Genomic DNA, 27,829 nt, shown 5'->3' on the forward strand with positions numbered 1-27,829 from the left:
TTATTGAGATGCACCTGTACATATATATATAAATATGTGTGTGTGTGTGTGTGTGTGTGTATTCATATTATTTCTTGTAATCGTAACTTTACTCTCAATTATTACTATTTATATCTATTTATTTGTATTATTTAAAAAAAAAATGTGTTGTTCGGTTTAAACTTTCTCACAATTAGTTTTTTTTTTTTTTTTTTTACTATTATGTATTCTGGGACTTCTATGGATGTCAGATGAGGTTTTTGATTGGGAGAAAGACGTGCAGTTTTGGCCCTTATTTATCTATTTATATTATATTATTTCAAAAAGCAAAGGTACTTTATATGCTTCTCTTGTAGTTTTATGTTTGTGTGATATGCATTGGCAAAGAACTTGAGAATGAAAGATGTTTTATGGTAAACCAAGCCGATTTGTCACTTCTGTCATAATAATGGCATACAGCTGAGAGTGTGGGAGTCGCAGTTTAGCAGGTTTATTTCCCACAAACTGTTCTTGATACCAAAAATGTAAAAATGCCACTGATGGTACCAACTCCTTCCAAACCACAGTGGCACATGTGAGTAAGCTTATTATTTTATTTTGAGTTGTTATTATTTCCGGTTGTGTTTAATCAGGCACTCCTTATTTCAGACTTTTCCCCCCACAAAATACATCTTAAACAGGGATGAAAGTTCCTGCAGGCAAGATTAAAAGGATCGCTTGATTTGACATGCCGGAGAAACACCTATGAAACAAAGAATTTATGATGGCTGCTTCCTTCTTGTTACTTTCATCTCACAAAAGAAAACATCAGTAATAGTTTCCCTTTCCGACCACTCAGTGACTATTCACCCGGGCTCCTGGACTGATGTGGACTTTCCAGACACAAAAGATACTCCTGGCATCCAGTCCAGGCGCCTCCCTCCATGTAGAGTTTTCATAGCCATAATTGTTACTTAAAATATGCTTTCTCTGAGTGAAGGGAAATGGCTCAACTATTACTGTCAGTGTTTTTCTTTTAATGTGTTGCTGTAAATCAGGGGGTGGTTTCACATTCCATCTTTGTGTTTTTAGACATGAAATGAAACAGACAAGAGAGGCCGTTTTGAGCTGTTGTGTAAACACATTATTTACATTGTAATTTATGGAAAGAAAATATAATACTTTTGTCTTTAATGAAGAGCAATTATCTGAGTACTCATAAGATTCTGATCCACATTGCAATATATTTATTACCTTATGCATTCATAATTAAGAAATTAATAATTGTATTAAGGATGCATTAAATTGATCAAAAGTGACAATAAAGTCATTTATAATGTTGCATAAAATATTTATTGAACAGCAAATAAGCATATTAGAATATTTTGTATGAAGGATCATGTGATACAGAAGACTGAAGTAATGGCTACCGAAATTCAGCTTTGCCACTACAAGAATAAATTGCATAAAAAAAAAAAAAAAAAAAAAAAAAATATATATATATATATATATATATATAAACAATTATTTTGATTTGTAGTAATATTTAAAAGTATTATTGCTGTATTTTTTATAATATTAAGAAACTTTAAAAAACAACAACAAACACAACAACAACAACAAAAACGATTTCACCCTTAAAATATATCCTCCATTACTCTACAGTCCTTTCCTTCCCAAACCAATGTACTAAATCAAAAATGTCATTCTTTGCTATGGGCGTGTGTGCTGCGTATAAGTCCATTAGCCACCAGTCATGACAGTGTCTCTCATATGGGAAGAAGAATAATCCGCTATCACGCATGGCCATGAAAACCTCTGCTCCAGGTCTCTGTCCCAATCTAAACACATTTTGTCATAACTGAAAACCTCTACCTTTTCTGCAGATACATGGTGTAGTGTTTCCAAACTGCGGCTGAACGCTCTGTCAACAGTCTGTTATAACAAGAGACTACGGTGGGAGGTAAGGGAGCTGTGTACTCAGGCAGGACTCGGTTTCCCTCTCACTAAAGGCTCTGGCCGTGAGTGATGAGTACCCAGTCAGACATACCAGACGCTTCATCTTTGATTTGTTGTCCCAGCAACCTGGCACCTCCAAGCCAACCCACCAGACTCCTTTTTTGATCCCCACCGCCAACAAAAACCATAATCATTCGACAAGCTGCTGTTCCCAACATTCCCCAAAACCTCCCACTATACACTCTCTGCTGTGCCAGCTATCGGAAATCTAGAGATTTCCATTTTTACTTCTTCTTTTGGAGAAATGAAAGAATCCCCAAAGAATTTAAGCATATGAATGTAAAGAAACCAAAAATGAGGAATAGATGCACAAAAGATTGAAGAATGATCACTGTGACTTTCTAAACAGTGTATTATGGCCATCACTGATTAAAATATTAGTATTTTTTTTATATAAATAATGCAAATAATTATAAGTGTTTATTTATTTGGAATGTGACATGTTGTCAAGCCATTGTGACATTTTCTTGACAAAGTGCTGGTTCATCTAACTGTTCTATTTTTTTTTATTATTAACCAGTTCCTTTTTTTTTTTTTAGATTAAAGAAATTACAGAGAATGCTGACAGTAAGGTTTCCATGCCACAACATCAAAAGGTAGGTTTAAAGGAGTACAATGCCTTTGTAAAATCTCCCTCACTCTTATACCAGAGGTAAGTCAGTTGCACTTCTTAGATTGAATCGCATTATGGATAATGAAGTTCAAAATGTACTGTAGTAAAGTAAGCACATATAGCTACTAACCAGAGAATAATGCAAAGTGTCTGCAATTTTGAACATTGAGTGCAATGCGATTGGCACAGCCCTCATCATCTGACCAATTTCTAGGGTGGTTTTTGTTCAGCAAGTGTTTAGTCATAATGGGTGTGCATTCTGAAAGGCAGTGTCAGAGCTTTCACATTTTATAACAGTACCTACTCAATTGCTTGTTTTTTGTGTTTAGCTCCTATCATGTTGACGTCAAAACAGAAGCTTATGTTATTAGAGAAGAGGCTTCATCTAATGTATCATTAAAAACCTGTAACCTTCAATCATTCAGACATTCAGCTTCATGCCAATATTCTATGCTTCTAAATCTCACACAAGCTATAGCTGTCTGTGGCACCATGTCATAGAGTGAAGTTTCATTACTGTAATGAAACGAGCTGGGTCAACAGAAGATGACTCCCGCTTCAATATGAGCATTCTTTTTTTTTTTTTTTTAGTTTTTGAAATTGGCCAGGCAGTTCCAGACACAAACACATTTGTTGCTGGGCCTGATGACAGAAGTAGCTGTGGCTTCCAGCTGTGTGTTAACACAATAGCCTTAACACTTTGGCCGGATTCTGGATTGGTCCCTGGAGAACAGCTCTGCTTTTTAAAGGTAAGTAATATGTATCCAGAAAATCAGCCATAAAGGGGTCCCTTTTCCCTCCCACAAAAGCCGCCTTGGCCATCGTCAGTTGCGGCACTAGTTTAGTTGACTCAATCTGTGGGGTTTTCAGTTCAAATGGAACACCTGACCCAGGATGACTGGTAATATGACTCTAGTTTAAGCCAGAAACACTGATATTATAGGGTGTTTAACAGTTGTGTAGAGGTTGAGGAAAGGTTGTGAATTAGCTATGCTTGTAGCAGCACATATCAGAAGATCATTTCATTGTAAAAGTACAATGTCTTGATGTCGATGAAGTGTACTGTAACTATATTGTGAGGAAATCCTGGACCTGGTGTGGTCTTAATTTTGGTTCATTGCTCCTACCAATTATATTATGTGTTTTTTTAGGGTGTATATAAGTATGTATGTATGTATGTATGTATGTATAAGGTAAAAAAGTTGTTTTATTCAGCAAGGACACATTAAATTAAAATGGAAGTAAATATATTAAATTAAATTAAATTAAAATTTAAAACGCCACAGTATTAACAGTTACTTTAAATTGTAATAAATATTTTTATCAACTATATACATTTATCATACATGTAAAGCCACAGGAGAAGTCCCAGGTATCACAACGAGGAATGCCATTTGTAACTGTTCTGGAAAACAGCTGAGAGGAACACAGTGGAGGGCATGAGACATTTGAAGAACTATCTTAAGTGGTGATGGGGAGGTGGAGCTTCCAGGAAGATGGAAATAAAATAAAGCATCGCTGACAGAATTAACATGACCTGCCACAACATCCCAGTTTTAAGGTTTATTCTAAGCTGAAATTACACATAACACACAGACACACACACACACACACACACACACAAGATGACATACTCTCTTACAAATATGTCCACGCTGCAAACTGCTTTAAACTTGACAGTGAAACACTTCCTTTTTTTTCCATGTCCTTTTTTGCACTTAAATTCTGAAGTCTTCTGCTCCCTTTGAGAGCTAAAATAAAGTCATAATACTTGAGCTGTGAGTGCTCTCATTCCAAGCCAACATCTCTAAGTGTTACATATTTGTGGTTGCACTGGAAAACCACAATTTATGAAATTTGTTGAATTACTGAATGTTGAGTATTTGTCAACTTAGTTAAGTAAATCTCAGACTGCCAGTGACCAAAGTCCAGACCTAAAGCAAGAACAAGGATAGTTATTAAATTAGCACAGTTAACAAAAGTTGTATCCTAGGTCAAATCTATACCAAAGTTATTAGGATTCTTAATTATATATACAGTCAAACCAAAATTTATTCAGACTCATTTTACACATTATCACAAAGTGTCTGAATAATTTTTGGTTATAATATGTCACAGTTTTCTCTATTTTGCTATCCTCAATTACATAAATTAACTATAGTGTCCTGCACCCACTTACATATATAAAACAAATAAAATCTAAATTTATATCTGGTGTCTGAATAATTTTTGGTTTGACTGTTTTATTTTGGTTTTTGTGACAAGAACAGTTCTGTTCTGTTGCTGGAATTGTTTTTTTTTTTAATGTTTTATTATTAAGATGTTTAATGTGTGTTCCCCGGAAAATATAACAGCAAATGGATTTGGAAGAACAAAACATGATGAGAGACATGATGGTGTGTTCAGCTTTTACATCACAGAAATAAATTACATGAATTATATGCATAAATGCAGTTGAATGTAAGAGACTTATTTCAGAAACATCTTACAGACCACAACCTATTGAACTGATCATTCATTAACAAATGTATCAAGGAAGAATAAAAGGCTTACTGCTGTTGCTTGTCACAGATGAAAAACAGGAAGACTGAAGCCATCGTAAATAAATTGCCTATGAAACCAACTGACAAAACTTCAGACATCATAATTTCAGTTGCTCTTTTCTCATGATAGTGTAGCATTTTTTAAGGAATACTTAGGAGCATTGCTGTAAACCGAACATTATTAGCTTATCACTTCTAACCTCTTCCCATGGTGCTCTGAGCCAGCGGCTGTGGCTCTGGTCAGTTTCAAGTGCATAACTACATTCTATCTTTTTTCTTCTCTCTCACTCTCCCTCACTCCCTTTAGCAGTCCCTGATAATGTGACATCCTGTTTAACTCGGTCAAACTCCTCTCTGACAGACTAACCTGATGTTGTGATAGAAATAGTGTCTTATTCTTCTGTCTGCCCGACAGCGCTGTGAAACGCTCATTCATTCTCGCTTTAGTCCTCCTACACACTCCCTCGCTTATCATCTCTGCTGCTAAATCTACCTGACAGGCTCCTCACAGGTAAACCTAATCCTCTCTGCGGCCTCTCTTGCTCTCGCTCTCTCTGTCTCTCTCTCCCTCGCAGTCTTTCAGTCTCTCGCTGCCTCTGTCTTTCTGTGTCTGTAATGCTTCAGACAACAGCGAGAGGGATCAAACATGCATCCTCTCCTTGTTGTGGTAGTTGGTGTGCTTTACAAAAAGCTGACATTTCATCAAGGCAGTATCTTTTCTGCTGTGTTGTTTTATAATCGTTGTGACAGGATTTCTTTTTTTTTTTTTTTTTTACCACTCTCAGGTATATTTACAGTTAACACATGAACATGACAACTTAATAAACAGATAAAAGGTCTGATGTACCATATTTGCTGCAGTGGGTGAATAGTTACAAATATGAGACCTGTTAAAACATCCTCTGTTTTAAAGCTCAAATGTGTCAATAGCTTTCTTAAGAGGGAATAATAGACACAAGTTAATATTACCATTAAACTCAATGTTCAAAATTACAGACACTTTGCATTATTCTCTGGTTAGTAGCTATATGTGGTTACTTTACTACAGTACATTTTGCACTTCATTATCCATAATGCGATTCTCCTGAAGAGAATAAATTACATTATGAAGACATCGTTGCAGCATTGCACAAGTATGGGGAATGGTGTAAGCTGTGTCACTTTTGATTTGACATATCTAGACAAATGATAAATGAGATGGGTAATTATTTCGGGATGCCTGCTATTTTCTTATTATTTATATTTGTATTATGAATTATTTATACAGGATCAATACTGTTATTGTGTTTTTTATATTTAGTTTATAATTTATACTTTATAGTTTATAGTTTTTTTTGAAGCTCACTATCACTCTTAGTTGAGCCATGAACACATCTTACCCCCAAAGCATTAAAATAATAATAATAATAATAATAATAATAATAATAATAATAATAATAATAATAATAATAATAATAATAATAAAGCTTAATTTAATAATTTATAAATAGTCCTTAGTCAAATAGTTTAAATTGTTTACTTTGACAGTTCACTAACATGTAATATTTTAGACCTGGATAGGTTTGCTCTGACAAACTTACTTTGACATGCAAAAATGTGAAAACAACATCAACAACAATGACAAATAAATAAATAAATCATAGGCAGCTGTATATGCCCCCCCCCAACTAAACATATAGTTATCTGCCAAATATTATTCACAGTTAAATTAAAGAAGTGACATAGCTTACCCACTGACACATCTTACCCCTTCCTCTCCCCCTTAATCAAAACTCTTCTCCACTGATCTCCAAAGGCTTGAACACGCACTAGAAATCAACCTCTGTAAGAAACATCAGTTTGACCCGCTGAACTCTCTGTTCGAGCACATTATGTTGAAACAAGTCACTTTGTTTGACTGTCATAGCTAAACGCATTTCCGTTGTGAGCAGGCCACTGATAATGAGCCTCATACCTCGCTTTATTCAGCACATACACACAACACAAGCAAGGTGTTGATGGTAAATGTCCTTAAAAAATAGTTCAAACACTATCTTTCACACACACACACACACACACACACGCACACACACACACAGAGGGTACAAAAGGGAGACTATGCACAACACACACTCTGAGTGTAGCGGGAGAGGTGATGATGGCCATGACAGCCGTGTACAGTAATCAGAGGCTGGTCACTTCCTGCAGACTTCCCTCTTCAGCCCACCAGGCTTCACCTCGCTGTTTCCCCTAGAAGATTAGTTCTGCTGTTTCCTGAGCACCGATTAAGGGTCCAACACAGGGCCAAAGCTCACTGAAGTTCTACACTTCTTATAGTGTCATATATGGGCACATGTGGCCCGGAAAGACAAAGAACGGAAAAAGTATGTGACATGAAATCATTGAGGAAGTAACCTTCAAACTTATTTCACCTTTTAATTGCTTGTTTACTTCCAGATGCATTTTGTTTATGGCCTTTTTGTTTGGACTGTAAGGTTTATGAACTACTGGTTTTGCTGAGACAGTTACAAACCTTAGTACTCAAGGTGGTGATAGGGTTCCTATCAAATGCTTTTCCTTTTAAACCATATGTGTTATTATTCTAGCCAGCTAAAAGCACGCCATCTTTAACTTGCTCAGCAGGATTTCAAAATATTACTCTGCCATGGCAGTAGTTGACCTGAAATAGAAAACTGACTGTAAAGTGAAAGTGACATACAGCCAAGTATATCTGTATTTAACCCATCCAAAGTGCATACACACAGCAGTGAACACACACACACTGTGAACACACACCCAGAGCAGTGGGCAGCCATTTATGCTGCAGCACCCAGGGAGCAGTTGGAGGTTCAGTGCCTTGCTCAAGGGCACCTCAGTCGTGGTATTGAAGGTGGAGAGAGAGAGCTGTACATTCACTCCCCCTACCTACAATTCCCACCGGCCCGCGACTCGAACTCACAACCTTTGGGTTAGGAGTCCAAATCTCTAACCATTAGGCCAAAACTTCCCTAAAAGAGTATGGCTTATGCCAGAGGTGCTCAGATATTTTACTACAAAGGGACAAATTGCAGACTTGATTTAGGGCTGTGGGCCAAAAGTAAATTTTGTGTAATCTTCAACTATGTTATTATTATTTTTTAAAATCAATCCATTAACAATTCACATATTATTTACGTTTCAATGTTAAAATAAAACAAGTAATGTCAAACAAAAAGATGAATCAGAAATGAGAGTATTGCACCCGTAATACTAAAAATACAACACATACAAGTGTAGCATTATACATTACAGTGTAAATTCTTTCTTACATATCTAGAGGTTTTGTGTTCATATACTTTCATTGTATGGACAAAAAACTAGTTATTTGCAGTAGTAACTGTGAATAGAAATTTGTTCCACAAAATAAAGGAAAGTCATGAGGGCAAGTAAATGATGACAGAATTTTTTGGGCGAACTATTCTTTTAAAGATTGGAGATCATCAAGCGCTGTGCTTGTAACAGTGTATCGATCACAGGTGCTTACAGTCTCAGCGGTTCTTGAAATATGTGAGCTTAATAAATGTGTTTTCAGAAGGACAAATGGCTCTCCATGCTCTTTCAGTACATCTGGAGAGAGCAGATATCCTGTATCATTCTTCTCTCGAGCTCAGGGACACTGCGCACCAACGATGTCCACACACATACGCTCCAACCTACAGTTCTTTGTCAGACTTGTCAAGACACTTGAGTATCCGGCCTTCTTTATCGGCAAACCTGAGGGCAGCTATATGACAGGCCTGAGGAAACACCAGAGACCAGCTCAAGAGTAAATTTAGCCCTGACCTGACAGCCTGTCTCTTTGTCTGCCTGACAGGAGCTCGACACTTCACTCTGGGCACCATTGATTACGATTCTGAGCTCATTGTGGCTTCTGTGTCACTTGAAGTGATATTACTCAAATTTTTCCTCTCTCAACTGTCTTCACCTCTGCCCTTTACTGACAACAACATAAACTATGTTTCATTAGTTCAGGTTTGGCAGTCGTGCCAGAGGCAAATAAGTTTTCTGGTTTCCAATCATTTGGTAGATCATCTTAAAAAAGAAATAGCTTTCAAATATGAATGTCAATTTTCCTACCTATCTATAATGATTTCCCTTGAGGTTGGCAACAGGTTACTGTAACTGTTACTTAAAGAAACTTTTCAAAGATCGATCATGTTCTTCTTTTTTTCTCTTCTGCATTGAACATTAGAGTTTTGATATGCGTTGCATTGCAAATTATGAAAGCAAAATTAATGATTCTTACAATTTTCTTATGTTCCAGTATATTTGTGTACAAATGTAAAAAACTTAAATAAAGTTTTCTAAAATCAGTTTTTGTTTTAATTAATAGTTCTTCAGTTGAAAGCCATAGACACACAAAAGAGTAAACATTGGTAAATAAGTGAAAAGCAGAAATAAATAAATAAATAAAACAACATTTATTTTATTAAATCATTTAGGAATTTCATATATACCCTTTAATTAACAGAATAGTACAAGGATTACAAGAAAAATAAATAAATAAAAATACTTTTCAAAAATATTGTTGACCCCTGCTCATGCTCATGGGCATTTCAGTGCAATTATAAGTTGCAGGTTCTTTACAATTAAACAGTCTGTTCAGATGTATCAACTACCATTGCATATTTTCCAGTAAGAGGTTTCATTACCTTTTTCTGCATAATCATGACCTTTGAAGCACACTTCAGCACTTTTTACCTCATTTACCTCTGCTCAAGAACTGTTGCTGCAGGTTACATATTTTTTCTATACTTCCTGCTCTTGCGCACAATTTTGTTTTTCTCTTTGCACTGGTAATGATACTTTTTCCTCTTTTATCTTAGTTCAAATATGTATTTAGTTAGTTATTTAGTTGTGTTATCGTATGTATTTCATATATTAAGCATATTTATAAAAAAATCGAAAAATGAAATGTTCAATATATTAAAATACTTTTTGTCAATAAATTAAAAATCTTTTTACCATTGGGCTAATGCTACATAGGAAGTAAAATACTTCCAACTTCGAAACTGAAGTTTGCAGATTGCTGTAGTGCTCTTGAGACTGCTTCTGTGGCTCTCCCTCACATCACTATTCTTGTTTGTCTGAATGAAGAGAACAGAAAACTCCCATCTCTCTTTCAGGACAATTGCACTGTGCCAATAAAAATATTTATAATTCTTCTTCTTTTTATTTTATTTTATTTTTTTTTCAAAACTGAAACTGGTTTAAGTTGATATCAACTGTATTTTCAAGAGTTAAATAGATCAGATTAAATTAGACTAAATAAAACGACCATGTACCAGAGATTAAAATATTAAATACATTTTTATACAATGCAATCAGAACAGTACAGGTCTACTATTTTTAGAATTAAAGGTCTAGAATTTTTAGAATTAAAATTTTATTTAGCATATCATGAATTGCAATTATTTGATTCCAAAGAAAAAAAAAGACTTTTATAGATGTTTTATAATGCATTTCCTATATATCATAACTTTAGACTTTTAGACAAGCCTTTATAGCTAAAATGACTATGTTGCTGGCACAGTTCATGACTGCATTTTCAGCCTTTCAGTCACCAAGAACTCTCCTGTTAGCAAAAGAACTTGTGGTATCTTGCATCTTGACCGCCCAACTGTAGTATCTGTCTTGTCATTGAAACTTGCACATCCTGCATTATTCATATTTGAGATGTCATATTTTCCATTGTAGGTGACTGCATTTTGATCTTTTGTTGTTGTTTTTGTTGTTGTTGTTACCAGATGTATTTATAATTTATTTTACTCAGAACTTGTTTTTCATCATATATTAAAAGATGATATTTTTTGTCTGTATTTACATATGGAACATTATAATCAGTATTTTAAGAATTAAGACTTAGTTTATTAGATCATTTAAAAAAATAAAAAAAAGAGTTATCTTGTTCACCTGACATCATCTGTCAAGAAAAATCGAGAGTAGGTGTGTTGTGGCAGGGATTTACTGATACAGCTTATGTTAGGCATCCTGTCAGGGAGCTCATGATTGTGCATGTGAGTTTGTGCATGTGCGTATGTGTGTCTGCATGCATATGTGTGTGTGTGTAAACGTGCATCTGAATGTCACCACCTGGCACGAATCACGCGGGCCCCATGGTTTGATAGACCCACAACAGGTGTGTGGAGGCACAGCAAACACCCTTGACTCCTGACAGGTGTTGAAGTTTGGGTTTCAGCCTAGACTGCACTGCATTTGCTTGTGACACTCACATTAGTCACCGACTTGCTCGCCGGACCTCTGACTCTAATAGCCAGCTAGGTATACTAATCCCTCCATGGGCCATAAATGTGAATAGCTTACTAGGTACAGTTATCTCCAGTGGTGACATCTGGTCTACCTTAATCTGAAGATGTATTAGAGGAGGAGGGGTAGAGCGAATAGGATGGAGGGATGCTAGGATAGATGGATGGGTGGAATTACAGTGATCATAGTGGGGCACAGGGAAGTAAAATGTATCATTTGGCTTAACCCACTACATCATACTCCTGTGCGTACTTGGGGGTCCAAATCCGGTAGGCTGTGGGGGGTCCAAATCTGAGGCTCTACTGGTAAAAAACATTACATTCACTAAGAGTAAAAAATAATGCTATTTTAATGATCCTGTACAGTACAGCATTTGCTCATTTGGTCAACATGATGGTTGTTGTGGGAATATGACAAAAACTATTTATAACAGATATACAATAATAGATAATAGATAATGCCGGAAATAGTTGATGACACAATGGAAGCCCATTTCTGGCGTGGAGTAAAAAATAAATAAAAAGAAAGAAATCTTTTAGACTTTATTTTCGTTATTGCAACTTTATATCTCCTGATTATGATTTTATACCTTGCAGTGTGACTTTTTATTTAACAATTGTGACCTTGTTTCTCTAAATTGGCTTTATAAATTGCTATTTTGACTTTTTATGTCGGAATGTGACTTTTATTACTTTTTTTAAATTATTTACTTTGAGGTGGAAACAGGTTTCTATACATTTACCATCAAGTCACTACAGCCACGTGTGTGTGTGTTTGTGTGCATGTGTATGAATGTATATACTGTATGTACTGTATGTATGTAATATTCCAGTCATTTAGAGGTAAAAGCAAAAGTTTTGACCATACAATTAAGTTACACAAAGAAAGTGTTAGGACATGCTGCAATTGCGTAGTCATAATGTCTGATTTATTCATGGAACACATGACATTTACAGGAAGACCTCTAAACAGGAACCTGGTCAGGAAAAGAGCTGTTGCGCCACATTAAAGCAGTAATCAGAACGAAAGTGAATCATACAGGGGCTAAGGTGTGCCTCCCATCTGTGCGGTCCTGATGTCTTTCAGCGGGGGTCAAAAGGTCACAGTCCTGCTGCACACTGTAAGATTCGGAATGAAGAGTCTGTGTTATGTTCAGATCAACAAATCACAGTAGACAAAATTGTATATACACCTTAATGCACTCACTTTTTAATACTAAAATGAGACCCTGAAGTTGTTTTAGCAAAAGTCTTGATATCAGAATGATTTATAAGCCTCTGACAAACATGGTCAAGATCGTTACACAATTAATAGCCCCGTAACACTAGTCTTTTCTAAGACACGAGTGTAATCACATCACAGAAACTCGTCCAAAAGGACTAATCCTTCTTTATTTTGTAAGCTGATAGAGTGACCATATGCCCCTACATATCACTCACTCAATTTAAGGTGAAACCAAGCCCTGACCTCCCCTCCCCAAAATAGTGTTATGTTTCCAAGGTCTAATATTAATCTGTACTTTTCCCCCCTTAGGATTAGGCCACAGCACTCCCCCACTCTTCTCCTTTCCACTTAGACCGGTATTATTGCCATAGATGCACTCAGATTAGTCATGTGTTTATGTTGACAGCGGCTGTATCTGGATTAGGTCATGCTTGTGGGACGCAGGGGATGGGATGTTTGTGTCCGTCTGCATGCACATCAAGGGCCCCTGTCTCGTTTGACCTGCACCTATAGTCTCCCCATGCTAGACTGACAATAGGTCAGACAAGACCCTCGCCACATGCAGACTTCCATTGTCCTGAGACGTAGAGTGGGCCAGACACAGAGGGGGTGGAACGGGTGGATGGACCGAGAATGGTGACAATGACAATATGGGACCAAGCAACATCAAAGGTGTCATAAAAAAGTAGTTTAAAGAAAGTTTGAGTCAGAAATGCCAAAGCAGTTGTCCTTTTTATGACAGTGTCAGACTGCAGCACATGCAATATTAATAAAATGCATCGTATTGATCATTGTTTCCAGTGTCTCACCCTGAAGGGTACTGAGATTGTGTCTCTTGCAGTGTTGCAAGATGTACTTATGCAACAGTATATATGTGTGTGTGTGTGTGTGTGTGTGTGTGTGTGTGCGTGCGTTGGTTTGTTGGGGAGGTTACTAGGAGCTCACGTGGTCACTGTATGGTAAACCTTTCCTCAGGTTTTTGTTGACTCATTCTCTCAGTTCTCTTTTATATTTCCAAGAATTTGCTGATTTTAAACTAACTTTGCCTAGACTAAACAGTCACTCTCGTCTATATGAGGGGCTGATGGCGCTGTAGATGATGTGGCAGAACTTCCCTCTTTCCATCCTGTGCCCACAGGTATTTTGTCAGCAGTCTATGTTTTGTGTTTTTGTGGCATAATCAGGCCTAACTAGTTGTCAAGTACTAGAAAAGACTCAGACCATTGAGTGTTGTCTTCTTCTTGACATTTTCCATCTGAAAGGTCAATGATAGTGGTCTCTGATGACCTGTCAAAATTATTGGTAAAACTATATCGAGTGAACGCATTTATTTTTTCTGCTTTCAAGTTTTCTGAAAGCAGTAAACTCCCCCTGACTGATAATGGAACAGAAGGTTTTGCTCTCTGTAAAAGCTGTGGTAGTTTGATTTGTTACTTCTCAACACTGGTTCTTCAATGGTTAATGTTTTTTTTTTTTTCTTCCAATTCATACAGCTTGGATCAATAGTTGACAGAATTAATTCAATATTTTCAATTTTTTTAAGACATTCCTTTATTACTATTTTTTCAATGATGCCAAAACAAACATCTAACTAGCAGTAATGATTAAGTCCTAACAATTTAACTAAGGTGCATTCAGGGCATACGATGAAGAGAGCAGGAGGAATCTTGTTATATGAGACAAAGGGATCATTTGGGAACAGAAGTATGTGGGTGAAACGTAAGAATATGAGCTCACGTTGGTTTTTTATCATTGTGAATGGCAGTTAGACAATCAGGAATTTAATATATGCCGTTTTATCCTCTGAATGTATTAGTAAGAAAGCTCGCGAGGGGAGCTGAATCCAGTCAAAGTGAATGAGTAATACAGCAGAACTTCAGCTGGCAATCGACACCAGCACACACAGAACGATTAGCTGAGCACCGTCCTTGTTAAACTGGAATCTTTCGTTTACTTCTCCAGAAAATAGGTCATAGTGTCATAGAATACAAAAAATTAATCGACACAAATACATTTCTAGGTTAGGTTTTATTCTGTCGACTATGATCCAATTTCACGCCACACTCTACAGCCGCACAAACACGCATTCATAAAAATAAAAATGCATGAAGAGGGGAAAAGAGTGAAATCAGCATCTAGTGTTCCCATATTTTATGGACAAAAAAAGTTAAATAAAATATTATATTAACACGTTATTAAAAATTAAAATACGTATTATTATTATTATTATTATTATTATTACATGCATCATGAGCAACGAGGGATTTACAAGTGCGCAATGCTCAAGCAATGTCTAAATAAAATCGATTAATATAAACGCCTCTTTCATAAAAGTGAAATCCAGTTGGTCTTTAATGACTACATCAAAGAGCACTGATATTTTATTGGTCAATCAGTAATCCATACCTTTGGCGTAGCCACGGGTGTGCCGGTGCCACCCAAAGTGGCAGCTGGCACACCTAAAAATAGCTGCAGAATTATTTTTTACAGTCTCAATAAAAAATGTTTACTAAACTTGGGCTATTGTTGTTTACTTAGAAAATATATGTTTTAAAATCAACCCTTTCACGCGTAAGTTACAAATATTTCAACTGACCCTTTGTTTCCATGGCGACGCGTCACGGTTGTCACGTGACACACCGCAGCCACAATAACTAACAGATGTATCGCTATTCGTTTTATTTAATTTTTCATTTTTTATTAAAATATATTCACAAACTTGCTTACCATGTCAACTATCTGATATTCCGATTCTTCGTTTAAAAACCTTAATGAATTATCTTGATCTATAACGAGATGAGCGCTGCAGTTCGGAGTCCTGTCAGCCGGATTTAACGTACAGCACTTGAATTCCCCAGTTTCTCCCGGAAGACATGAAAGTAAGTGGCTGTTGAACTGGGAGAAGAATAGAGTAAACTTTATTGTTCTGCTATGTGTGTCTGATATATGAATAAAACAAATTACATTTGAATAGATAGATAGTTCTGGGACGCCACTGAACATTCTAAATCATAGGCTACTCTCAGGGGCACAGAAATAAGAATCCAATAGGCCTATATGGTGCCATAATGCTCAAAATATAAATTTTTAAATTATTTTCATTAAAAAAAATATCTGCCAACATTCGAACTGCCAACCAATCAGCAAACATCAGCTGACTGTGACCCCAGCAGCTCCCCAGAGATCTTTGCCGCATATAAACCTTACTGTCTATGATATAAACAGATAATTTTTGATTGCACATTGCTAGCTAGCAATATGTCGCAGAGCTCCCTTCTTAATTTTTTAGCAAAAAACCTCGGCTTGATGGACAGCCGGACACAAGGCCTAACGTTACATCTGATGAGGATGTTTCTCCCTCCCCGGGCCCAACATCAACAGATGTGACTCCTCCTGTACTCCTGGCCACGGAAAAAAACTCCTCCTTCAAAATTGGTCCAAAATTGTCCAACATTTGCTCAAATCTTCAGGCCGAGCCGCATAAAAGTAGGCTACTGTCCCCGATTTTTGATGTTTTGTTCTTCAGGCTCCGCACTGCTCTTTGTGCTTAAATGCTGGCTGTGCTTGCTGTGCGCCATACTTGGTCTGCTTGCTGTGCCTCGCAGGGTTGGCCTTGTATTGCTGCTTGCAGCTATATTATTTTATATAGTTTTATGGTTATGTGGGGCATGGTTATGGTTAGGGTTAATAAATTTGCACAGTAATCTGACAATAAATGTGGCACACCCAGATTTTCATATGCACACCCAGAGTCTCTTTTCTGGCTACACTACCACAAAAAAAAGGGAGGGTAATTTTTTTTTTTCACACTGTACCAGACAGAGTGCTTTTAATAAATCAAGAAGTATTAAAATGAAAGATTAAGAGCTAAAGAATATTGAAGAAAAGGGGGAAACGTTTGAAATAATAATAATAATAATAATAATATATATATATATATATATATATATATATATATATATATATATATATATATATATATATATATATATCGAGATTTGTGGCTAGCTTAGATTTTGGTGGAAATAATTGATTCTTGATCGCCTGCTGCAACGAATTCATCACGTCTTGCTTGGAATCTGCCCCATAACGTATCTTTTAATTGCACTGTGCACCCTGGAGCCCGTAAGCAGTCCGTATTTTTACAGTAGATCACATATACAACATAGGCATTCTAATATGCAACACTGATCACCGTGCGAGATCAGAAGTAACAATGAAATGTCAGGTGAAAGAGTTCGCGCGCGCACACACCACACACAGGTGAGCTACCTGTCAGATCCCTGCAGCACCGGAAGCCTCTCATTCATGCTTTCAGCTCCTCTTCCTTAAGATCATGCTGTCAATGTTCGAGTTGTAGCCATTCTTACTCTGTTCCGCTTGCATTATAGAATGTCCACCGCCTCACCTTTCCAAACTCCCACCTGTGTTGCAGAACGATAGACGCGAGCACCTGATGTAGTTCATCAGACGACCTCAATGTTTCTCCATCTATCCCACCGTGTGAAGATAGGTGGCGTGTGTGTCAGAGTCTCGGAGCGCAAAAGTAAAAGAGAGAGCGCAGAAATGTCATCTGAAGAGGCGGAACACGTCAGTGCGTCCTCAGGTTTGTTCCGTGTTGTGGCTCACAGAGATCAGTCCAAACCTGTCCAACAGGAATAACGGTCCCTCATTATAGAGCAGAGTCCTCCTCAGCGCTCCAAACATCTCTGTGGCGTTTTCCTCCCCTCTAACCGACTCTTTGGGGGAATTTTCATATAGAATCGGGTAGGTGAGCCTGTTTCGTGTGTACTTGAGTCCTTGTGGATGCTTTTTATACACTCTATTTGACTTTGTAACCCCCTCCCGAATATGAGATTGCAAATCAACTCGGCTTCAGCCGGCGCAGGTGAGAAAGGTGCGCGCGCCTCACGGATGCTGACACACCGGCAGCTTCACGCAAGGATAATGATGAGGAGGATGTCGCTCGTTAAATTTATTAGTGCATGTTTACGCGTCTCTCATAAACGGGTGCGTTCCCTTTAGACCACAACATAAAAACCCTTTTCAGATCCGTGTCTCTTAAGTCTTATTTTAGATGTTAGTTACACGAGTTTTAGTATAAATATTAAACATATTTGATTGAGAAAAAAAAAAAAAGATTTTGTCATCAGAATCCACAAATTTTCCGAGACTTACTTTTTCTGTGATGAAAGGCTAATGTAGAATTTTTGTTTGTTTATAATGCTTGGATTCTCTGTGTTTTTTAAGGATTCGCCTGCACAATGCTGGGATTTATTATTATTTTATTTTTTTTACATTATGGTAAGATGACAATTACAGATGCAAGATGTATTATAAGTAATTATTAGATAAAGAAATGCCACACGTAGCTAATGTTTTGGTTATTAAAAAAATTAATAAATAAATAAATAAACATATGGATTAATTAATACTGTTTCTCTTTAGTATTTTAAAACATAAACTAACGAACTTTTTAATGACAATCCTGAGCAAAAGTAAATATACTATTTGAAATTCGGTCAGTCAGTGTAAGTCATGCAACAGAAATCACGAAGCCAATTATTTACATCTATCAGACTCACATAGAAAGCAGCCCACGAGATTAGAAGTTAAAGCTGATAGAGGGGGATAAAATAACAAACTACATAAATCATTTCCACTAAATAGAAGTTCCCGAAAACTTTCATTGCTTCTCATTCTGTTAAAATCTCTATACAGCACATGCTTTATGGTGACTTGAAGGTGTCGGTGTGTCCGTCCCCCTTCATTGGCGCACTCACGCGCTGCTGTCCGATCATACACACAGACACGCACACACACACACTTCAAAAGATCAGACGACGCGCAGGACGCTCAGGGTGCCTCTCAACAAACCCTCCTGGATAACTTAATTCGGACTTCTCAGTCACTCTACCCCCCAAATATCATTTTCTCTCCTGTGAGCGACACACATCCTCCTTCCTGTCCTAAGAGTCCAATTGTTGCCGTGTGTGTGTTGCTTGCTAGATCTTGGATGAAGGAGCGGAGCCCATGCGGACTGCTGCCATCTGACCCACTCTTATCAATGAAGCAGGAGATCATGGCGGAGGGTCCCCGGTGTAAGAGGAGAAAACAGGCCAACCCGAGGAGAAAGAACGGTGAGAAAGTGACTTTCGGCGAAAAACTGAACTCCGGCTTGTTCTAGCGTCTTTAAAACAGTTGGATTTGGGTGAGATTGTGCGTTGTCAACTTAAGCGCTGTACAGAAGAGTGCGGAAAACTCAGCGACAGTGTAAACTATTCTCTTGTGTGCTTAAGGTATAAATATACTGGCATAAAGTGTTTTCATTGCCGTGGAAATGTTTAAGTTGTAACAGAGTAAGAGATAGTGGGAGAGTTCAGATATGAGCGTTTATTAGCCTATCTCACAGCACAAAACCGTTATGTGTGTGAGAGTGCGTGCGCGCTCGCGTGTCTTTTGCTGGACACAACACGGCTCTAAAATACCTTTAAATGCTTCAGAAAGTTGTTTTGAGTGTTTTATGCGATTTGAAAGCCGTTTTAGTTATACTTGTTATAGACTTCTGTCTTTGCTGAAGTTGTAAAGGATGAAGTATTGCTACAGGTTATGTGCTGGGACACTTTTCGTCCCTTTCTTAATTTATAAATATAGTCACAAGTGTTATGACTTATTGAACACATGAATTTTGGTTTGTGTCGAAGGCATTATTGAAGCAAATTTAAGTGACTAATGTTTTTTGTTGGAATCCTAAGAAAAAAAAGACGAAAAGAAAAGTCCTGGTAGCCTACAATAGTACTACTGGCCTGAGCAGCATGTTAGACACAAAGAAAAACAAACTCATCTTCAAAGATCTTCAGGCTATCATTCACGCTGTCATGTCCTTCTTTTATTGATAACAATAGCCTATTTTTTTGTAAGAGGAAAATATTAACTGTAATCAGAACAGAGCGTTAGATTTTTTTAAAACACTTCTAATTAATGCTTTTCAATCTGTATTTTTTTTTTTTAAATAGCCTACATGTAAATATTGCTTTGGTTATTTTTGGAGTAGCATTTACACATTTTTCCGGATCCTGTTAGTTATGTTTGACCTCGATACCTTATTAAATGCGATCTATTGATTTGATAAAAAATCGATGCAGTGTGTCGCGGAGTATATGACACTAAATAAAGTCGATGGGTTGAAACTTATTTTCAAATAGGGGCTAAAATGAGTGAAGCGGTCAATCTGAAATTATCTTGATTCGGATTGAAAGACAAATGCATTATGTTGAGTTTATTATTATTTTAAGATGCTGTTTGAGCACATTTGCTAGGGGAAAACATTAGTGCTCACTTATTTAACTTTTGGAGACACTATACTTGTATCCTTTATTTTAATGACAAAATGTTTGAGGAGAATAAGGAGAGGACTAGATAAATAAGCGATGACTTTGAAACGAGTCTTAAATGGGACGTGAGTTGAGTAAAATGTTTTGAATCGTCTTAACAGGCAGTTACAATATAAATGCAAATAACAGAAGTAAAACCCACACATTAATGATATTGACTAGCTGTATACCTTTCAGTTGAAAAACTTCGCTTTTAAGCCTTCATACAATTATGTCAAATTATTCAGCAGACTTTATTATTATTTTGCATGAACCTTTAGCCATTAGCATACTATTTATTATGAAATGTATACATTCGTTTCTTACTTTATTGACTCATTAACGCAATTGTTTAAAAACAAACACACATTTTACCAAATGTGAACAATTTCCTGAATATTACAATGACAGATTCGTTAAATAATGAATCCAAATTTATTTGTATTTGTATTATTATTATTATAATTTATATATATAGTTTGTAGTTTAGGTCCTCTTCTCTCACAACTCGGCCCCACCCCGCTGTTTCGAGGGCCCAATGGGAGGTCACATTAGGCCCTATGTGAAACTTGATCTGCTCTCTGGCTGAAGTTGTGTTGTGGTTGTCATTTACCCTCCCACACCCCCAACCTCCCCCTTTTTTTTCACAACACGTCACATCCAGCTGTGAGGGCCAGCTTGACAAAACTGTCAGAGGAACAAGACTGTAAAGTTGCAGCATTCTAGAGATTTTCATGGTTCTGTTGTTGTGTGTCGATTTCTCTTTAATGACAAATCGCTGTAAGCTTGTTGTGATGTTCAGCCACATTGGTTTATAATTTTTTCGGTTTTGCCCTGTTATTAGGCATAATTTTTATATGATGCATACTATCACTTTAAAATTTATTTTTGATTCATTCTTGTTTTTTGGCTTGTTATGAAACTGATGCCAGAGCTGCTACTACAAATTATCAGAAGCCTTTGTAAGAAGTCACTGTATTGAGTCACAGCAGTTAACAGATTAAATCACTTGTTTCTTTGAAAGGAACATTGTGTGATATTTGTTCGGATGGCATAAAGAGGCTAGCAGGTTCACTGAGACAAAGCGCAAAGACAATGGCTTGTCATTGGGGCATCTCATTGGCATGCTCTTATAATCAGCAGTACCAGGGTGTCTAGTGTACTGTCTTTGGCACATATCGCACACAACCGGGCATTGTGAATGCAGCTGCGGCAGATACCTTTCACCCTCCTTCTTTAACCACTTCCTACTAAATACGTCTTTTCAAAAAAAATAAAAAATAAAACAATTCTCACAATTAATTATTCACACATTTACAAATAGAGGCCTCACCCTCTAAAATACATGTACACACCAATCTCAAGTAGCTCTCCAGCAGTACCATCATCTGTGCTGACTTGAATGCCTTTCATATCTGCTATGCCATGTTTCAGCCACCCCCTTTCCTTCACTCTCTCTCTCTCTCTCTCTCTCTCTCTCTATTTTCCCTCTCTCACTCCCTCTCTCCCTCCTCCACTACACACCCCCTCAGTAAACACCCCCTAGGGCAGAACAAAGAAAAGGAGCTCCTCTCCTCCTTCTTAATCACAATTCAGCCCTTTCACTGCTGCCAGGCCACTCTCTCGCTTTCAGCATCCCAAAGCCAGAGATGAAAAGAGTGCAAAAGAGAAAGGAGAAAGGGAGTGCAAGAGCGACCAAGTGAGGAGAGAAAAGGTGGAAATTATGATCTAGAGCTAGAGGTATAAAGGTAGAGTGACATAACTTTGGTGCCTCTTTGCGATTGTTAAACTCCCTTGGTTACGCTACCCATGCTGGTCAACTGCTCAGCCAAGGGATGGGGTCCTCACTAATGGCTAGATAATGTTACTGGATGCCAGTCTGGAACTATTAACAGCCAAATAGCAGACGAGAGAGAGAAAATAGGGAGGGACTTTGAGACCCCCCCCCCCCCCAAAAAAAGAGAAAGAGATAGACACTGATAAGGTTAGCAAGAATTGAGTGAGAGAAAACAAGTTAGTGTGTGTATATTGGAGAGGATCTGGGGGCCAGTTAAATGGAGGGGCTAGCAACAGATTGTTTTATGGACCCAAAATAAATATCACAAGTGCTTGAGACCATGCAGAATCCATTTTTAAAGTGCTGCAACAGACGTTAGGTGTTAGATGTTTATGTTGTCACTTTGTAGCAATATCACACGCTCAGTTTTACCTCGCTCATTTTGACTAGCTTCTGTTGGTTATATTTTGTTTCCCCCACTCCACCCCTAAAGTTGCTATGCATCTGCCATATTCAAGATAAGCCAACGACCCAGATATAGAGATAAGAGAAACGAGACGTTGTTCTTTAGAGATCCGTGGATTTGTATGGGTGGCAGGACAGATGCCACTTTCAGGACCGACACTTTCTAGCAGTCCATCGCTTTCACAAAGTGAGACAAAACATCCAGTCAGGGGCCAAACGCCTGTGCCTTTTCACTGACAGACAAGACATCCATTATTGTGTTAGTCTTTCATTCGCTTTTCCCCCTGTACCTCAATAGGTCAGGGATCACAAATGCAAATCCACAGGCATACCGAGAGAGAGAGAGAGAGAGAGAGAGAGAGAGAGAGAGAGAGAGAGGGAACGTAAGAATACTCAAAATGCACCATGTGATATGAATTCTTAATTTTATCTGTTTCGCTCCTTCCCCCCTAGACTTTTTTTTTTTTTTTTTTTTGTAAGAAAAGGAGATTATCTGTACACCTTCATTCAAGTCCCCTCCCCTTTCAGCTGGGCCAAGCTGTTCAGGATTTAGGCCGATTTACTTCAGCAAACACCTATGGACACTGGGGAGGGGACGGACCCTGCTTGGAAAGAGGGGGTCCTTTGTTTGCTGGGGTGCAGAAGGGCTAATGCTTCACCGGGCGGCCGTATTATCGTATTAAGCTGTATGCTGGTGGCCCAGGGAGGCTGGTTAAAGCTAAATCAGTCTGCTATCTGCCAAAGACAAGGGAACATACATTAGTGTAGAGATGTGCCCCCATTGTGTGCCTCCAACTTCTTCTCTGGACACGATAGATTAGATGGTTCTAGGTAGAGGAGTTGTCTCTGAAGCATCTGCAGAAAGTGCATTGGTACATGCCTGTATAATGAGCTCCCGCAAAAGCTTGTGATATTTTTGAATATCTTCTAGAAGATGCTTAGATTCCTATATACTTTGTGGCAGGAAACTGTCTAGCCGTGGCATTACTATGGTGTTTTTATTCCAAGTTAAGCCCATCCCCCATTTCTTTTTCTTTCTCCAAGCTAGTGCAGAGAGCTTTATCTGACTCTGTTCTCCTAACATCTGTCACCACTAAGAGGGACAGGAGAACACCACCGGAGGCTTCGTTAGTCCTGCGTCACTTGTGACTAACCAGAATGGGCAATTCACAGTAGTGAGTCTGTTCCCTCCTCTTTTCTCTTGCTCTCCCACTCTCTAATAGATGATACAGCTTCAAATGCTACAGCTCTGGTTTTATGCAGTCCACCGCTACATTGGGTGTTGGTAGTCGGCCTAAGAGTGCCAAAAACAACCACACCGGCCATGATGACCAAGATAGTGTGTAATGTCTCCATAGTCAGAGGCTGTACTTTACAAGTTATCTGTTGTTGTTCAAGGTGCTCAGCCGTGGAATTGTATGTTTGCGGTTCAAGGTGACTGACAGAGTTTGTTGTGCATCTTCCCTCTAACTAACTATGTGCACATTTTCTTCACGAGTGAGTGCTGAGTAGCGCTGTGACATTTTGTGGTGCCGAATTGCCGTTAGCCTAAACAGTGAGGATTTACCAAGGTCAATAATGAGGTATGTCACTGCAGGCAGCAGAAACAACAGTCCCGGTGATAATGAATGGGACTAAGGTTAAGCTCGACTAGGATGTGTGTGCGTTGTTGTGAATGGAACTTTCTACATGGAAAATCAGTAAGCTTCTGATAAAAAGTGTTTTTTTAAGCATTTAACCCCTCTATTTTTCATCCTTTCTTGACAGTTTCATGGTTAATTGTTCCCTCAAGTCTGACTTATGTTTGCCTACACATATGGATGCTCTCTCACACACCCCACATGTACACCGTACGCACTCACATGGACATGTCCAGTTTGATTAGTGGAACACCTCCGGCAAGGTCATAGACACACGGAACAATCAATAACAGATCGGTGGATTAAGGTGTCATGACATCTGTGGACCCAGACCTCCCATGTATGGGTGAATGCCTCTTAAAGCTCACTCTGTTGACAATGTTCCCGCCCTAATGCCAGATCTAGAGTCTGTGTTTGAAGGTTTCCCCTCACCGGGCTGCTAGGAAAACACAGGCGGCATCTGTTGACGCATATCTTCCCTTTGCTGTGATGAGGGTGGAGATGTTGGCCTGTGATATGGTAGTTAAGTAATTGGAATAGATTGCTCTCAGAGATTAGCTTGAGTGTAATGGCCTCTTTCATTCTGACCCACTGCTCTGAGATCAGACTAAACATGCATGTCTATTTCGGAAGGGCCAATACCTGTGATTCCTCAGTCTTGTTATCTAAAGACATACTTATTCAGTCATCTATTTGCATCGTAAAAGTGAAAGTAAAAGCGCTGGCATTGGGCTCTGACATCTTTCTATGGCACAGATGTGGATTCCAAATGGTGAAAGGGTGGAATGTGCTATTCCCAGCGCTTGCTTGGGACATAGGGGCTGCGCCATAAGCATATGTCAACCTGCTACCTCAGGAAATGAACAGTATTGAGGAATTACTCCTGACAACATTTCTTCTTTGCCTGCTGTTTAACAGACAGGCCGTGTTTGTAGCACCTCATTCCCCGTCATTCCTTGAATCTGCTGTGTCTTATCATTATCTGAGGTGAAGTTTTGAAAGCAGTCACTGAGCTCTGCCTTATCCTTTTTACTGCTTCTCCAACTGTCCACCAGCATGGCTCTTGTCTGAGATTATAGGGCACCACTTTTTTGAGGGTTGCAGGTCTAGCAATTACAGTAATGAGGAGACTCTCTACTCACAGAAGCCATGGACTGATTGTAGTGCTGACTTGCTGCCTTTCAAGTCGATAACTCCTGGCCCACAACCTCGGGCAAGGCATGACTGCTCCTTATCAGGGAGGATGTCCTGTGCTTTACATTCCTGGGCTAAATGATTCTCTTCCTTAGTGTAAGCGCTAGCACTCAGGAGGATTGGATCTGATGGCCCCGTCAAAGCAGCCTCTGGTCGCTACAAATGAAATGTTAGCATGGACTAGCTCTTTTGCACACTTCAACCAGTGCATTTATTCATGTTAGGGAATCTGAGCTGTTCAAAGGTGTGTGAAGTAAAGTTTATTTAACAGAGAGTGTGCGATTTTAGTCATATTTTAGATTTGAAAATGTAGGAGTGAGCAGGGTTTGATCTGTTTCTACTTGACCTTGGCTGTGAAGTGATGAATTTGTAAATTACCTGACTGAATGATGGGAGACTTCCTTATATTGATGTACATGGTGCCCTGAGGGGGTCTACTGTAACTGAATGATGTCAGGCCTTAATAGTCCAATTGCTAGGTAGTAGTGGGATTGAATTGCCATGTGTGCCACAGATCCAGATGGTACAACTGAATCCACCTTTTCAGGATGGCAAAATCACAGGTCTTAATGCCATCATCTTTTCAACTATTACAATGGGCCAGGCCTCGTTATTACCAGTGGTGGCCTCTTTGGCGAGACTGCCATAAAGAAAGTGTTCCTCAGCAATTAAAGCTAATGAAATATTCATGTGTGGCACCTTCCTCAGCCATCCTCACAAATGAGCAAGCCACCCCCCCCAGCTTTATTGTGGTGGTAGCCTGGCATGTATGCAATTAGTGCACTGTCTAGCAGCGCTGGCTGGGTATGGCGGGTAGCAATTGGCGGAGAGGGGAGGGGAGTGTTAGGGATGTTGGAGGGGTCACGTGATGCTGTGGGAAGGTACACAGGAAATGGAAAAGGGGAAGGACTGAGCAAGCCATTTGTAATGCGAGGGTGGCACCGCCTGCTGATTCACTTCACACACCAGCTTTTGTGCAAACATGCAGGGAAGCAAGTATAGTCATGCTTTTGTTGAGGTGTGAGACAGAGTCATTACATGTTTTTTGAGGAATACTTATTGATGGCCGAGAGGTTATTTTCTCAGTTTCACAATGCCTTTAGTTTGGATGTGATGTATCTAGTATTGGAAACTCCTCTTGTCACGTTATATTAGAAAGAAAGACACCTTCTTTTGTTAAAAAAAAAAAAACTGCTCACTGTCAGTCCACTAGATGATCTTTTACACAAGCACAAACACCAAGTTTCTTTCTCTTCTTCTTTCATTCTTTCTCCAATGTCTCACACATAAAGGCAGATGGACACGAATATCCATGACAATGTTGTTTTGTTAAGGCAAAGAAAAAGGTGGGAGGAAACACTGAATAATTGTTTATTCAAGTGATCAAACTTTACCTGGTAACTCTCCAGTTAAATAAAACACTACTTTTTTGTTTTTTGATGGCATTCAGGACTTCAGCATTAATTTACATTTTTTTATCGCACCAATCCTAAATTTGCATTAACCAAAAACTTCACCCATCTCCACATCAACCTGGAGAGGCCTTTGTCACTTTATGAGGTTTTCACTTTGCCAGTGACCCTTTTGCATCTCAATGAGGTGCTGTACCCTCTCCTCCCTCATTCCCACGCAACGAGGCCTTATCCATGGCGCACCTTTCCTTGAAGCTCTGTGAGAAGTCCCGTGCATCCTCCAAATCGACCGGCCCTGCCGTGTTTACTGTGGGATTAGGGGGTGGAGGGGGCGGCTGCTGGAGGGTCCCAGGGCAGCTGAGGAAGAGGTAGCCATGGGAAGGGCCCCCCAAAGGCATGGAATGCCGGTGAGGTCAGCAGGGGTTGGTGCGGGGGGAACCAAAGAAGCTCTCCGGGGATGGAGCAGGTGCTTTTGTGTAGTCCGTCAGGCATCAAAGACGTGATGAGGCTGAAAAGGTTATTGCTGGCACTGCAAACTGAAACACACACACACAAATTTTTTTTGGCTCTGTACTTGTGAGAGTGGGTGCAGGAGTGAAAGTGAAGGCTGGCTCCCATGCTCTGGTGTTCAGAGGTCACATTTTGTACCTGAATGGGCTCCAAAGGAAGAGAGGTCCATGGCAAATGCTCAAAGTAAAGTTTTCCGCTCGGTAACGTCCTGTCTGCAAGCCTGTCATCACAAATGCACTTCATTCAGATACATATGGGGCTCGAATGTCCCATCAATCTCTAAGATGACAGTAAATTAATCATACCTATGGAGTGTTTAGTTAACAAAAGTCCAGTGATCTTGTTAGGCTAAACTACATTCCGCTAGCTTTGAAACATCCCTTTAGATTTGTTAAGGTTAACAAAGTGTATTAACTTGTTATGTATAATTATCACTATAGATTTTTTTGGGAAACACAGAGAAAGGAAAGTATTTCAAATAACTTTGTTGTTAGTTTTTTTGTGTGTTTGTTTTCAGTTTCAGGGACTGTTACTGCTCTGACATGGCACTGGGTCAAAAAGCCCAGTCAGGCGTAATGCTGAGGAGTCTTTGCAGCCTATAGCGACAAATTGTTTGGCCTCTCCCTGCACTTGACGTTCCAGCTTCACCCTATCAGTGCACCTCATGTTTTTTTTCTATCTCTGTTAGGATAGGCGAAGCAGGAGGAGGAGGTGAGGTGAGGAAGCAAGGTTTCAGTTGGGTTTCAGTTGTTGCAGGTTGCGTCATGGGACCCGCGGTGTCCCCTTTTGTGCAGCACGTCAAATGTGGTTAACATG

At 38.8% G+C, this 27,829-nt stretch overlaps 1 protein-coding gene and 1 long non-coding RNA gene across 6 annotated transcripts in view; one reads left to right on the forward strand and one right to left on the reverse strand.

The window, feature by feature from the left end:
* Window positions 1-12,319: 12,319 nt before the first annotated feature.
* On the reverse strand, window positions 12,320-17,056 carry LOC132152942 (uncharacterized). Its single transcript, XR_009436600.1, has 2 exons — window positions 16,915-17,056; window positions 12,320-12,536 (listed from the first exon to the last, which is right to left on the reverse strand). It is a non-coding gene; the product is annotated as an uncharacterized LOC132152942 (long non-coding RNA).
* A 215-nt stretch (window positions 17,057-17,271) lies between these two features.
* Window positions 17,272-27,829, forward strand: part of LOC132152941 (zinc finger E-box-binding homeobox 2-like) — a 64,158-nt gene continuing 53,600 nt past the window's right edge. For 3 of the 5 annotated variants that reach the window (XM_059561956.1, XM_059561958.1, XM_059561960.1), the window contains exon 1: window positions 18,436-18,782. In XM_059561956.1, the coding sequence (XP_059417939.1) occupies window positions 18,659-18,782 (124 nt within the window). In that variant the 5' untranslated portion in view covers window positions 18,436-18,658. Of the gene's footprint in view, window positions 17,410-18,434; window positions 18,783-27,829 lie in introns of those variants that run through there. The other 2 variants (XM_059561957.1, XM_059561959.1) reach the window with 2 other exon arrangements.

This window comes from Carassius carassius, chromosome 11 (assembly GCF_963082965.1).
Source record: "Carassius carassius chromosome 11, fCarCar2.1, whole genome shotgun sequence".
In the NCBI taxonomy this organism is placed as follows: domain Eukaryota; kingdom Metazoa; phylum Chordata; class Actinopteri; order Cypriniformes; family Cyprinidae; genus Carassius; species Carassius carassius.